This window comes from Leucopleurus acutus (assembly GCF_964270905.1).
Source record: "Leucopleurus acutus genome assembly, chromosome: X".
Taxonomy (NCBI): Eukaryota; Metazoa; Chordata; class Mammalia; order Artiodactyla; family Delphinidae; genus Leucopleurus; species Leucopleurus acutus.
Window position 1 is genome coordinate 16,307,021 of NC_139148.1, and position 15,787 is coordinate 16,322,807.

Here is a 15,787-nt window from a genome sequence, read left to right on the forward strand (position 1 = left end):
CCTGAAACTAGTATAATGTTGTAAACCATACTTCAAACAAACAACAAAAACCTGAAAAAAATGAAAAATTAAAAAATTCACCTAATTTGGTCATGTATCTCCAATCATATTAAACATATACATGTCATCACTTCCCTACCCTTCCTGGAAATCCCTTTTGGGATACTGCTGACATAAAATACAAACAAACCAAAAGGAGATATCACAAACATCACGACTACTTGGTTGAATACACTGCCCAGTGAACTCCTCCTACAGTGGCCCACAAGGACCAAGGAGGGATATATAACGGATCATGATAAATTTTATAAAATGGGGTCTCTCTTGTACCTGCTGCCCCAAATGAAAGGTCTGTGTGCAAAAAGAAGATAATTGGGCCGGGGCGGGGGGTGGGTAAAGTTTTATCAACTGGAAAGGGACACTGATTTTGTGGCAGTAGAGGGAGAGCAACAAGTCTGGCAACCCTGAGAGTTTACATTTTGTCCTGTAGCTGTAGGATACATCAAGCAAGTTAAAAAGCAAGGTACTTAAAAACAAAAGACAATGGAGACACGATGCCCCAAAACCTATGGGATGCAGCAAAATAAGTTCTAAGAGGGAAGTTTATAGCAATACAATCCTACCTTAAGAAACAGGAAGCATCTCAAATAAACAACCTAACCTTGCACCTAAAGCAATTAGAGAAAGAGGAAGGAAAAAATCCCAAAATTAGCAGAAGGAAAAAATCATAAAGATCAGATCAGAAATAAATGAAAAAGAAATGAAGGAAACGATAGCAAATATCAATAAAACTAAAAGCTGATTCTTGGAGAAGATAAACAAAATTGACAAACCATTAGCCAGACTCATCAAGAAAAAAAGGGAGAAGACTCAAATCAATAGAATTAGAAATGAAAAAGGAGAAGTAACAACTGACACTGCAGAAATATAAAAGATCATGAGAGATTACTACAAGCAACTCTATGCCAATAAAATGGACAACCTGGAAGAAATGGACAAATTCTTAGGAATGCACAACCTGCCAAGACTGAATCAGGAAGAAATAGAAAATATGAACAGACCAATCACAAGCACTGAAATTGAAACTGTGATTAAAAATCTTCCAACAAACAAAAACCCAGGACCAGATGGCTTCACAGGCGAATTCTATCAAACATTTAAAGAGATAACACCTATCCTTCTCAAACTCTTCCAAAATACAGCAGAGGGAGGAACGCTCCCAAACTCATTCTACGAGGTCACCATCATGATACCAAAACCAGACAAAGATGTCACAAAGAAAGAAAACTATAGGCCAATATCACTGATGAACATAGATGCAAAAATCCTCAACAAAACACTAGCAAACAGAATCCAAGAGCACATTAAAAGGATCATACACCATGATCCAGTGGGGTTTATTCCAGGAATGCAAGGATTCTTCAATATATGCAAATCAATCAACGTGATACACCATATTAACAAATTGAAGGAGAAAAACCATATGATCATCTCAACAGATGCAGAGAAAGCTTTTGACAAAATTCAACACCCATTTATGATAAAAACCCTGCAGAAAGCAGGCACAGAGGGAACTTTCCTCAACATAATAAAGGCCATATATGACAAACCCACAGCCAACATCGTCCTCAATGGTGAAAAACTGAAAGCATTTCCACGAAGATCAAGAACAAGGTTGCCCACTCTCACCACTCTTATTCAACATAGTTTTGGAAGTTTTAGCCACAGCAATCAGAGAAGAAAAGGAAATAAAAGGAATCCAAATCGGAAAAGAGGAAGTAAAGCTGTCACTCTTTGCAGATGACATGATACTATACATAGAGAATCCTAAAGATGCCACCAGAAAACTACTAGAGCTAATCAATGAATTTGGTAAAGTAGCAGGATACAAAATTAATGCACAGAAATCTCTGGCATTCCTATACACTAAGGATGAAAAATCTGAAAGTGAAATCAAGAAAACACTCCCATTTACCACTGCAACAAAAAGAATAAAATGTCTAGGAATAAACCTACCTAAGGAGACAAAAGACCTGTCTGCAGAAAATTATAAGACACTGATGAAAGAAATTAAAGATGATACAAATAGATGGAGAGATATACCATGTTCTTGGATTGGAAGAATCAACATTGTGAAAATGACGCTACTACCCAAAGCAATCTACGGATTCAATGCAATCCCTACCAAACTACCACTGGCATTTTTCACAGAACTAGAACAAAGAATTTCACAATGTGTATGGGAACACAAAAGACCCCGAATAGCCAAAGCAATCTGGAGAAAGAAAAACGGAGCTGGAGGAATCAGGCTCCCTGACTTCAGACTATATTACAAAGCTACAGTAATCAAGACAGTATGGTACTGGCAGAAAAACAGAAATATAGATCAATGGAACAGGATAGAAAGCCCAGAGATAAACCCATGCATGTACGGTCACCTTATCTTTGATAAAGGAGGCAAGAATATACAGTGGAGAAAAGACAGCCTCTTCAATAAGTGGTGCTGGGAAAACTGGACGGGTACATGTAAAAGTATGAAATTAGAACACTCCCTAACACCATACACAAAAAGAAACTCAAAATGGATTAAAGACCTAAATGTAAGGCCAGACACTATCAAACTCTTAGAGGAAAACATAGGCAGAACACTCTATGACATAAATCACAGCAAGATCCTTTTTGACCCACCTTCTAGAGAAATGGAAATAAAAACAAAAATAAACACATGGGACCTAATGAAACTTCAAAGCTTTTGCACAGCAAAGGAAACCATAAACAAGACCAAAAGACAACCCTCAGAGTGGGATAAAATATTTGCAACTGAAGCAACTGACAAAGGATTAATCTCCAAAATTTACAAGCAGCTCATTGCAGGTCAATAACAAAAAAACAAACAACCCAATCCAAAAATGGGCAGAAGACCTAAACAGACATTTCTGCAAAGAAGATATACAGATTGCCAACAAACACATGAAAGGCTGCTCAACATCATTAATCATTAGAGAAATACAAATCAAAACTACAATGAGATATCATCTCACACCTGTCAGAATTGCCATCATCAAAAAATCTATAAACAATAAATGCTGGAGAGGGAGTGAAGAAAAGGAACACTCTTGCACTGCTGGTGGGAATGTGAATTGGTACAGCCACTATGGAGAACAGTATGGAGGTTCCTTAAAAAACTAGAAATAGAACTACCATACAACCCAGCAATCCCACTACTGGGCATATACCCTGAGAAAACCATAATTCAAAGAGTCATGTACCAAAATGTTCATTGCAGCTCTATTTACAATAGCCAGGAGATGGAAGCAACCTAAGTGTTCATCATCGGATGAACAGATAAAGATGTGGCACATATATACAATGGAATATCACTCAGCCATAAAAAGGAACGAAACTGAGTTATTTGTAGTGAGGTGGATGGACCTAGAGACTGTCATACAGAGTGAAGTAAGTCAGAAAGAGAAAAACAAATACCGTATGCTAACATATATACATGGAGTCTAAGAAAAAAAAAAGGTCACGAGGAACCTAGGGGTAAGACGGGAAAAACGACACATACCTACTAGAGAATGGACTTGAGGATATGGGGAGGGGGACGGGTAATCTGTGACAAAGTGAGAGAGTGGCATGTACTACATACTACCAAATGTAAAATAGATAGTGGGAAGCAGCCGCATAGCACAGGGAGATCAGCTAGGTGGTTTGTGACCACCTAGAGGGGTGGGATAGGGAGGGTGGCAGGGAGGGAGACGCAGGAGGGAAGAGATATGGGAACATATGTATATGTATAACTGATTCACTTTGTTATAAAGCAGAAACTAGCACACCATTGTAAAGCAATTATACTCCAATAAAGATGTTAAAAAAAAAAAAAAGCAAGGTAGTAACTGCCTGATCTTGGAAGTAACCAAGATGTCCTTCAGTAGGTGAAAGCATAAACTGTGGTACTTGCATACAATGGAATACTATTCAGCAATAAAAGGAAATGAGCTATCAACCCCCCCAAAGCCATGGAGAAACCTTAAATGTATATTACTAAGGGAAGGAAGCCAATCTGTAAAGGCTGAATAGTATGATTCCAACCATATAACATTTTTGAAAAGGCAAAACTATAGAGAGAGTAAAAAGATCAGTAGTTGCCAGATGGGGAGCGGGGAAGGAAGGACAGGTGAATAGGTGAACAACAGGATTTTTAACACAGTATGGTACTGTAATGGTGGATACACGTCACTATATATTTGTCAAAAATCCATAAAACGTACAACACAAAGAATGAACCTTAATGTAAACTATGGACTATCTATAGTGGCTCATGTAAGATATTAATAATAGAGGAAACTGGAAGGGTGGGAGTTGGAACTCTGCAATTTCTGCTCATTTTTTTATCAACATAAAACTGCTCTAAAAGACAGTCTGGTAAAAAACAGTAAAAATCAAGGTACACTAGGGATGCAATCAGCAAAATCTAGCTGGGGGTTGGGGGATGACGGGGACGATGACAATATGGGGACGAATCCACAAGACAATCTGTTTTCTTCAACAGATACATTATGAAGAAAAAAACCCCCACAGATGGATGAAGAACCTACCAGTTAGAAAAGACTTAAAAGATATCAACCAATGACAATGTATAGCCCATATGTGGACCCTGATTTGGTGTGGACGGTGCAAGTTTAGCTGTGAATTAATGATGTCTGAGGCCAGGAGTTGAGTACATGGGGGCTCATTATACTAGTCTACTTTTGTATATGTTCAAAATTCTTCATAATGTAAGTTTAACAACAAATAGAGCAAGCTGAAGAGGAGTATAAAGCTACCATTGTGTAAAAAAGGGATATTCATACTTGCTTACATATAAAATATCTCTGGAAGGGCACGTACAAGAAAGTTAATGACTGCCTGTGAGAAGAACTCATTGGCAAGAGGACACACTTAGGAAAGACATTTCATTCTACACTTTTTGAAACCTGAATCGTGAATTTTACTATTCAAAAATCTTAAATAGGGCTTCCCTGGTGGCGCAGTGGTTGAGAGTCCGCCTGCCGATGCAGGGGACACGGGTTCGTGCCCCGGTCCGGGAGGATCCCACATGCTGCGGAGCGGCTGGGCCTATGAGCCATGGCCGCTGAGCCTGCGCGTCCGGAGCCTGTGCTCCACAACGGGAGAAGCCACAACAGTTAGAGGCCCACGTACCGCAAAACAAAACAAAAAAATCTTAAATAGTTCAACAAAAAATAGAGGTGTGACATGATCCTCTGGGTGGGAAAACTGGTAAGAAGGTCACTGTCCTTATTACACATAGAATGAAGCACACCTAGCCTGACCGTGAAGAGGAAGACACAAATAAGAGGAATATTTCTGAGATGGAAACAACATGGGAATTGTGACCATATGTGAAGGGAGGAATAAAGGATACATGGAGCTTTCACAAAACTTCTCAGGATCTCAATTCCAGCCTCTATAAAATGAGGGAGTTAGAACAGAAGATTCAAGTGCCTCTATATTCTTTCTACCATGTAGGGTTCTAGAATTCTTCTATCTACCTTAAAAATCTGTACCCTCCCTCCCATTTTCCATACTTTAAATAATGACACTGCTGATCATTTCTCAACTCTTTTTCTGACTTTTAAAGGGCCACTTGCACTATTCTTGACCTTTCATCACCCCTACCCCTTCACTATGCCTATCCCTTTTGAGCTTCATTAAGTCCAAATTCTCAGCTTCTGCTTACATACTTTCTAAGGAAAAATTTCTCTCACCTACCACTTCTATGCTAAGAATTTTACATCTCATCCTACTATTTCAACTAAGCTTTGGCCTCTTATTTCTAATGTGAGGCTCAGCACATTTCCAGTGAATGGGCTACTGTCATTCAAATTTTACTCAAAACTCAAATTACTTTCTTTTACAAAGTTGGTCCTTAATAAACATCCTTATTTCTGTTAGTGGTAACATAACTACCTTAAAGAATATAAGTCTTTCAACCTATAAGCATGACAGCAATCTACCTCTCATTACTCCTCTTCAATTTCCCTATGCTTCAATCCAAGCAGACTTCTCGCTGTCCCAGTAACTCGCCCTTAACAAGCTTATGCCTATGAGATAGGCATTATTTTGTCTTTATCTCACAAGAGAGAATGAAGTGAGAGCTGGTATTTGCATCAGGCAGTATCACCCCAGTGATTATACTCTGAACCAGTATGCAGTAATGCCACCCAATGACTTGTCACTATCACTCTATGAGATAATAAGTCATTTATGCCCAGTTTACCAGTGAGTTTACTGAAGCTCAGAGAAGCAACACTATTAGTGAGTGGGGGTGACCAGATCCAACCTAATCCTTTTTTGTTCCTGGCCCCCACATTAGGGTATCTCTCCACAGCGTTCTGTTCCCATTCTAGAACCTAAACCACATTGACAGCCATTCCAAAAGACAGAAGAAAGGTGTTAAGTGGTAGCGACACTAAGGGACTCACGGGACGAGCCTGGAAGCAGCAAAAACAGGTTCACAGCCCAAACAGAATAAAAAACGTGTACCTGGCCACTGCAAAGACAGATTCTTAACTTCTTGAGTCATGTGCACTTACTCTGTCCCAGGGGCAGTCTCACAATGCTCTGTGCTATGTTCGGCAGGCCTCTACAATGTCTGACCCACCCAGAGTCCTCAGAGCTCATTTCCTAGAAAGAGAAAAGTATCCTCTGCTTCAAGCCACCAACCATGCCAAATCTTCAAAGCAGAGTGGGCATCAGTGCAAGTATCACACCTACTTTGTTTACTGAGTCACATATTTAGTTGGAAAATTCTTTGAATCACTCACTCAAGAGTAGCCCATACATTCCTAAAGGACTGGTGATTTTAAAACTAAAAGTAGTAACGTCTTTAAAGTGTGGGAGCACCTTACCCCAACTGCTCTTCATAAGTGGGCCCAAGGCTACCTTTTTTCCCTGAGGTAATAAACTGACAGAGTCTAGAGGATTCTAGAGGAAATAAGCTGGTAAGAATCAATCCAAATCAAGTCATTCAACACACAGTTAGTGGCAACACAGTTAGTGGCAACACACAGTGACAATACATGTGTAAACATCACAAAGATTATGTTCACAGGCTCTGGCTTTTCCAATGAATAAAAACAGAAAAATAATCATGAATTTATTTCACATTAGTAAACTGCATCTCATAAAACTCGGGAGTCTTGAAAAGTACTGTTCCTCTAAGATAACAAGTAAAGATAACAGATGGGTTTTACAACTATAGGAATGCTTAAACACCAAATTCAGAATGGTGGCTACCTCCTGGAAGAGATGAAGAGAGGGAGCGGAAGGGGATTGGGGAGGGGAACACAGAGGGCTTTAACTGAATATGTGTTGTAATTCTCAAGTTCAGAGTAATGGGTTGATTCCCCAGGCATTCACTGCATTATTTATAATTTTTGTATGCCTCATGTGTTATTTATAAAAGAATGATTCATTGCTTGTCAATTTACCAGAATTAACCATACCCTGATCATCCCCTTCCCTATTTTATTGCCATGTAATGAAATGAACTTTAAAGGAGGTTTGTGAACTAGATGTGTTTTAATGTAGTTCAGTCCCTTTGGAACCAAGGGAGAGCCTATTATTCACCTAAGGGTGGAGTCAACAGAAGGGAGGTGACTTAATCCAACAATTATTTACTGAGCATCTACTAAGTGTCAAGTGCTAGCAACCCAACGTGGCGTCTCATTGCAGTGGCTTCTCTTGTTGTGGAGCATGGGCTCTAGGCACGCAGGTTTCAGCAGTTGTGGCATGTGGACCCAGTAGTTGTGGCTCGCGGGCTGAGCTGCTCCATGGCATGTGGGATCTTCCCGGACCAGGGCTCGAACCCATGTCCCCTGCATTGGCAGGCGGATTCTTAACCACTACACCACCAAGGAAGTCCGAATCGCTCGCTCACTTTAAAGTGGCTAACTTTATGTGATGTGACTTTCACCTCAATAAATTAAAAAATATAGTATACGACATTAGGTATATTATATACTTACACTCTAGACACCCTTGAGACAATAGGGGAAATTTGAAAATGGACTGGATGTTGGATGATGTTAAGAAATTACTGTTAGAAATTTAGCATTGATAATGCAACTGTAAATATGTCCCTCTGCCATTTGGGCCACTGACACCACAAAAGCCCGCCCTGAGCTGTGGGCCTCCGGGAACCCCACCCGGACAGAAGTTGAGCACCAGTGCTGGTCCTGCAGCTTTCCTCTCGGAGCTTCCCCACCCCCGCCCTTCTCCTTGGCCCGCTGCTGCCAGTTAGGCCCTGCCGCTGGGACGCTGCAGAGGGCAGGCTGGAGCAGAAAGGGGATTTGCTTCTCGGTTTTACTGGCATAAACTCAGCAGCAGTCTTCTGGCTGTAACTGCTTTCAGTGGTTGCAGATGATTCCCTTTTGCTTTGCCCCAGAACCAACCTCACAGGGTCCTCAAAGACCCTGCTATCGACAGCGCCCCCTCTTTAGAGGTCTGGGCCCCTCCTCCAAGTTTTGTCAGGTTGTTTGTTTTTCTTTAATTGGAGTATAGTTGATTTACAATACTGTGTTAGTTTCAGGTGTACAGCAAAGTGATTCAGTTATACATATATATGTATATATCTAAATTCTTTTTTTCTGATTCTTTTCCATTATGGTTTATTACCATAAATTCAAAATACTGAATATAGTTCCCTGTGCTCTGCAGTAAATCCCTGTTGTTTTTGTCAGTCTTAATAATAACAACCTCTCTCCTTTTTTCCCTCCAGTTCTAGGAGCCATAGCTGTTTCTAGCAATTGCTACCTTAGGGTGGTTCCCTTTTTGCCTTTTCAGCTCTCCAATACATGGGTTAACCAACCTTTATATTATAATGATTTTTTTTTTGATGTGGACCATTTTTAAAGTCTTTATTGAATTTGTTACAATACTGCTTGTTTTATGTTTTGGTGTTTTGGCCGTGAGGCATGTGGGATCTCAGCTCCCCAACCAAGGATCGAACCTGCACGCCCCGCATTGGAAGGCGAAGTCTTAACCACTGGACCACCAGGGAAGTCCCCTATTCTTTATATTAAATTTTGTCTGTGAAAATAACTTCTATTGCTATCTTTTGACAGGATATGACTGATGCATCAACTGCAGACAGTTATTCATTATATTTGCTTTATAGCTTATTGTAGGTCTGAAATCTTTCATTCTAATATTTTCATTTTACCATTTTAATTAGCAACCAAAAAATATAAGGTAGCTAGGAATAAACCGGACAAAAGATGCACATGAAATGTAAGGAGATATTAAACAACACCTAAATAAAGGAAAGATATACTACATTCAGGCATGGGAAGACAAATATCCCTAAAGATGCCAATCTTCTCCAAACTAGATACTACTTCTCCAATAGTAGTATCTAGTTTGTGTCTTCTCCAATAGATACAACCTTCTCCAATAGATACTACTATTGCCCTTCAGAACTTACAGTCTAGTGAGGAAATCGGAAATCTCATCGCCAGAAATAAAGGTGAAAAATAAGATATCTATTGAATGGATCCAGTTACCATCTCAGAGGGGATAAAAGATGATGTAGGTTACAAGAAAACCATGACTTTGAAAACCCTATTTTGTCACCCCGTCTTTACCAGAATAATTAGCAGTATAATACTTGCTACAAAAAGGAACGGCAAGTAAGAGGGCAGTGAGGTGGAGTGCCCTGAGGAGAGCTGCACCAAATCTCGCACAGAACTGCAACCAAATACATCAAGGAATAAAAAGAGTAGTGACAGCTACAAAGAGGAAATGAGGTAGAATTCCTGGAGCCAGCTGTGAAGTAAAAAAGAGAACAGAGTAGGCCTGGGTCAGGGCAGGGGTCTCAAAGATGACTAATCAAAGGGAACTTGTGGGTTGTGAAATACATGCCTCTCCTGTAGGAAAATACCTTTTCCCTGTTTCGACTTCCACAATTTCCTTTGAGAAATTGTAAGAATACTGAAGACAGAAACACCATTAAGTCTTAAAAAAAGAATTTCTTTAGGACTGTTCTGCTTTTACCTAGATTAGGCCTTCCATTTTGCAAATTCCAAATAAAATTATCCTCAAATCTGACAGTTTGTGAATGTTTGGCCTAAGAATGGTAGGAACTGAAAGGTCTTTACTCCCACCACAATATATACCGATCTGGAGCAAAAGTAGAAAACTTGGCTAAATATGGAACAGGTGTTCTGGGAAAAAGAAAGCCCCGTAAAAGGATGGGTAAGAGTAAGTCTCTAGAGAGGAACCTTAATGCATCAAGGTTTCGTCCACTATTTACAAAAGAGAGAGGGAGTAGTCTCAACAATACCCAACAACTGCCCATACAGAATTCCATGCAGGAGTACCTGATGGCCACTTAAAACAGGCATCACCCTTTGAAAGTTAAGAACTGCCGGGAAGGCCAAAGACGCCCATTTGCGAAGCCCAGGCGGCCACGGCGGAGGTCTCCCCACAGGTCCCTATAGTGCCGGGGTCAGTCTGGCGCGAATCTGGAGCAGAAGCACACGTCCTCCCGCAGGAGGCCCTACAAAAATGGCGTCGGCTCCACCCCAATGTGACCAAACTGGAAGACAGGAGTAACTTCCCAGCTCCTCTCCCGAGCCCAGGATCGCGTCCGGATCTCCCAGCTGCGTGCAGGCAGGGCGGAGAGGCAGGTTACTGCCGCCTAGGAGATCCGGAGGCCGCGTGCACAGCCGGGGAGACCGGGCCGAGCGGAGTCGTGGTCCCGGGGTCCAGGCGGCATTACCTTTATTCTTAGGCATGGCGGTGACGACGGCCTCGCTGCGTCTCCGACTCCTATCTGGGTGGCGGCGGCGACTCCTCCGAGGGGCGACGCGTGGGACAGCGTGACACGAAGCAGGCGGGGGAGAGCGGATCGCGCGCGCGCGCGAGAATCTAACAACCGAGCTCTTCCGAGATCCGCTTGCACCCACGCTGGGCCGCGACAAATGGCGTCGCGGCTGCTTGCGTCGCTTTTCCCCGCCTCCCAGCGCCCTCAGGGCCCGCCCCCACTCCCGGCCCTACGGCGTAGGCGGGGCCGACTGACGCCTATTGTCAGAGCGGAGGGTGACGCGGTCCCGGAGCATTTACCGCAGTTTGCCAAACCCCTTGGGGGACTGGGCCGTGAGCAGGCAGAAGGCGGAATCCGGGAGGGAGTGGGCGGGGCCCACCACAATAAAGGCGGGTTCTGGTAGCGCCCGCTGCTGGCTGCTTTGTGGCAGACTGGCGTCTCAAGGTTTGAGCTGCGGGCTCATTAACTCTAATCTCAACAGCTCAGTCTTAACTTGACCCAAAGCGTAATATTTGCATGACACTTGTTATTACTTTATAAATATCTGTGTTTCCTACCTCACTGTAAACCTTATTTGGCAGAGATCACATCTCTCGCTTACTATTACCAGCATTTAGCAGAATGTCTGGCACATAGTAAGTGCTCAACACACAGGAAGGGAGGGGAGAAGACAAACTGAGTGTTAGGGGCTGCATTGTATCCTCCCAAAATTCGTATGTTGAATTCACAACCCCCAATACCTCAGGATGTGACTTTGGAGATAGGGTCTTTAAAGAGGTAATTAAATTGAAATGAGATCATTAAGGTGGGCCCTGATCCAATATGACTGGTGTCTTTATAAGTAAGCAGAGATTAGCACACAGCACAGAGGGGAGCATCGCATGAGTAAGAAGGCGGCCATCCTAGAAGCCCAGGAGAGACCCTTAAAAGAGACTAACACTGCGGACACCTTGATCTCAGATTGGTAGCCTTCAGAACTGTGAGAAAATAAATTTTTGTTGTTTAAGCCACCCAGTCTGTGGTACTTTGTTTATGGTAACTTCAGCAAGCTAATACAGCTGACTATGCAGGATGAATAGCTTTATTTTTAAGTAAGCTTATTTTAAATAAATCACCTTTCTGAAAACATTAGCATTTCAACATTTTCTAAGGAGGTGGACATACCTAAGTGACAGAGAAATAAAGTACAATTGTCAAACAAAGTGGTTCTCTACCAGGGACATTTGACAGTGTCTGGAGACACTTCTGGTTGTCACATCTGGGGAAGGAAGGCCGTGTTGCTGGCATCTCGTGGGCAGAGGCCAGGGGTGCTGCTAAACATCCTACAGTGCACAGTACAGGCCTGTCACCCCTAAACAAAGCAGTATCCAGCCCAAAACATATTAAGAGTTGAGGATGACAAACCAGTGACAGATGCACTTCTTAGAGGAAATGGAAAGATCCGGGTTTCTCTTTCCATCTGTAGTATTTTGCAGTTTACACGATTGAGGATGAAAGGATAGCTATAAAATTTATTTAAATTTTACTTCCAGGCCAAATAATTGTGAACTTGGGCTTTGGAGTTAGAGAGACCCGGTTCAAATTCAGCTCTGCAGCAACTTATTACTATATGATCTTGGACAAGTTACTTAACCTATTTATAAGGCTCAGTTTTTTTCATCTTTAAATTGGGTGTAGGAATAGAACTTACCATTTTGGGTTGTCGTGGGAATTAAATTGATATAATGCATTCAAGTGTTCAGTAATTATGCCTAGCACGTGGCAAGTAATCAGATTCCAAATATTTTAAGTTTAAATATTTAAAAATCAAAAGTCTCTGTCAATTACCCAATATAAAACACCAAAGGAGAAAAAAAATCAGGCTTCATTTCTGTTACAGGATGGCTCCCAAACATGACTGATCATCAGAATCATTTTGAAGGAGGTGAGTCATGGGGACATCTGGGGGAAATGTGTTCTAGGCAGAGGGAACAGCAAGGACAAAGACCCTGAGTGGGAGCGTACTTGGCATATTCAAGAAACAGCAAGAAGGCCCATGTGGCTAGGGGAGCTTGGGGAGATGAGATCAGAGAGGTAGGGAGACCAGATCACTTGTTATAATCCTTAGTAGGTTTTGAACAGATCATTTTTGCTTCTGTGTTAAGAACAGACTGTAGAGGGGCAAGGGAGGAAACAGACACCATGCAGGAGGCTACCCCAAATAGTCCAAGCAAAAGACAATGGTGGCTCTGACTAGGGTACAAAGTTTCTTTATGGGATGATGAGAATGTTCTAAAATTAGATTATGATAATAGTCACACAACTCTGTAAATATACTAAAAAACTTTAAATGGGTAAACTTTATGGTATGTAAATTATATCTCAATAAAGCTGTTTAAAAAAAAGAAATGGGAAAATGGGTCTGTCCAAGGAAAAAACAAAATAATTGACAAACGATACTGAGAGCTTAGCTGAGATCGGATAACATAAATCTGCAGTGGTATCCTTTTGCATAATTGTATGGTTTCTTCCAACATAGTTACTGCTCAGTGGATGCAGTATAAAGGCAAGGATGTAAGGAAATTCAGGGTGTTCCTGAGATAGAAGTTCAGGTGATCAACCAACGAGAGGCCTCAGAAGAACACAATCTGGCCAGCACCTTGATCTTGGACTTTTAGACTCCAGAACAGTGAGAAAATAAGTTTCTGTTTTTTAAGCCACCCAGTCTGTGGTATTTTGCTGTGGCAGTCCTAACAGACTAATGCACCATCATAGTATAAAACTACTAAAAATGTCAACTGTGAAGAAAAGGGCTAGCTGCAGGCCTACAACCCATTCCCTCTCTACCAGGAATCAAGACCTCAATCAAATTTTCATTTTATTTATTTTGGCTGTGCCACGCAGCTTGCGGGGATCTTAGTTCCCTGACCAGGGATCAAAAACGGGTCCCCTGCAGTGGAAGCTTGGAGTCCTAACCACTGGACCTCCAGGGAATTCCCCAAATTTCCATTTTAAAAGTGCTAATAATATTTACTAGCGGAAAGAAAATGAAAAATTCTTCTCTCTCAAAAGCTTGTAGCAAGACGCACTTGGTCTATAGAGATGGCTTATTGTAAAACCTGGAATTTATGAATTTATGAGGCATGGTTGGCTGGAGAATGAGGCTCATCATTTAAATTGTGTAATTAATGAGGTATAAAAAGAGGACGATGCAAAACCAAATGACTCCCTTTGTTTATACAATGTCTCTGAAAACACTGCCCAGAAGGAAACTGTCCTTTAATTTGGAATTCAAAATGCACCGTAATGAGGGAGAAAAAGGGCATTGTGGAGCTAAGCGTGGTAATGTTGGACTTCTCCAAGAGAAGACTGTTTCACCTGTGCCTAGTGATCGCCCTGTATCCTTTAAATCATTAATCAAATTTGGTATTGGCTACGATCTATGACTGATGAGTCTGATTTGACAAACTCTTTGGGTTAACCAAGACTTTGCATAGAAAAATTATTTTGCACTTCTTATTAACTCAGAAACATTCCTGTTTTAAGGTCTATCAATCCAATTTGATAAATGTATACTTCAGATAGAATAATTTGATAATATGAAGGATTAACAGTCATATAATTGAAATAATCTCATAAAGGGACATACATGAATTTATTTGAAACTTTATTATATAAATTTTCATTTCTTTTAAAGATTACAAAACCTGTTCTGTGACAGGAATACAAGCAATATTGTTCCAGGATTATTCATGGATACATCTGAAAGAGCTTTGATTACACATTAACAGTATGATTTGAAAACTTCCCAGATTAGACTCTTAAGTAAAACAATTTAAAGTATTCAGTGATATTTAATCCTTTACAAGCATTTCGTAATTATGGCAGCAGGGCCAAGCATCTGATGCGATTTAACCACCAATAAAAGGTACAATACATATGAACTCATGATATGGTGCCTTGGGCTTCTGGCATGCCTTACTAGAGAGAAACTAGTATAAAGTAAAATCATATATAATAGTAGAAAAATATTTGTGATTTTTTTCTTTTTTAAAAACTGTTTAAGTAGATACCCATCCCTTTCCCACCCATGGCCAAAAATGCAAAATAATTACATCCCTTAGGTGTATACCTTCCCTTTTGCTTAGGGTAAGAGTTAAGATAAACATAATACAGGTATGTAATTTTAAGAGTTAAAAACTCATCACCCATAATCATTAAGGATGCTAAGGAATGGCAATACCTTGAAGCTTTTTTTAAAAATTAAAAAACAAAGCCTTAGATGGTAAACTACACTTAGAGAAACGCAAACCAAAACCTTTATCCTTATGCCCTTGCTTTGTATTTAAGTTCTATTTTAAGTACTTGTTTGAAAAACTCAGTATACAGTTCACTCAGTACTATAGTGATAATAGGAGTAAAGATTTTCACTTCCATTAGATATTGAACTAATCTACTCAGAGAGGACTATTATAGCGACTCTCTTCTCACATACGTTTACATACATTGTACTCAAATGGTATGTGCTCTAAAGAGGTTTTCTTGAGGTTTGCACCTCTGAACTTAGTCTCTAAATTTTCCTTTCCACTAATCTCTATTCAATGTCATATACTTTGCTAGTTGCTCTGGGAGAAGTCATGGACATTTAAACAGCTTATCATGCACTTCAAGGTTATATGGCAAAATAATGAGGAAAGTGCCTTAAGAGGTAGGAAGTAGGCTCTCATCCCAACCCTTGGTATGCCCTGGTATGAACAGTTAAAAGACTGGAATCAAAGTGGTAAATGTGAGACTGATAGTAATACAAGGCTTAAGAAAATTAAGTCGACTTAGTTACTAGAATTCTTTGCAAACAGTCACATTGGAACCAGTTACAAGTCACTCGATCACACAGAATACAGCAGTGTCAAAAATACATAAAGCGCACTGTAGATACAAATTCTTCTTGGCCATCCATATTTAGTTATTATCATTCTGTAG

General features: G+C 40.7%; 1 protein-coding gene across 2 annotated transcripts in view; it reads right to left on the reverse strand.

Annotated features, from left to right (window-relative positions):
* EIF1AX (eukaryotic translation initiation factor 1A X-linked) overlaps positions 1–10,969 on the reverse strand; it is a 396,407-nt gene extending 385,438 nt beyond the window's left edge. For both annotated transcript variants that reach the window (XR_014327101.1, XM_082864223.1), the window contains exon 1: positions 10,784–10,969. Coding sequence is in view for 1 of the 2 variants with exons in the window: in XM_082864223.1 (XP_082720349.1) it covers positions 10,784–10,799 (16 nt within the window). In the remaining variant the exon portion in view is untranslated. The remainder of the gene's footprint in view (positions 1–10,783) is intronic.
* Positions 10,970–15,787: the final 4,818 nt, after the last annotated feature.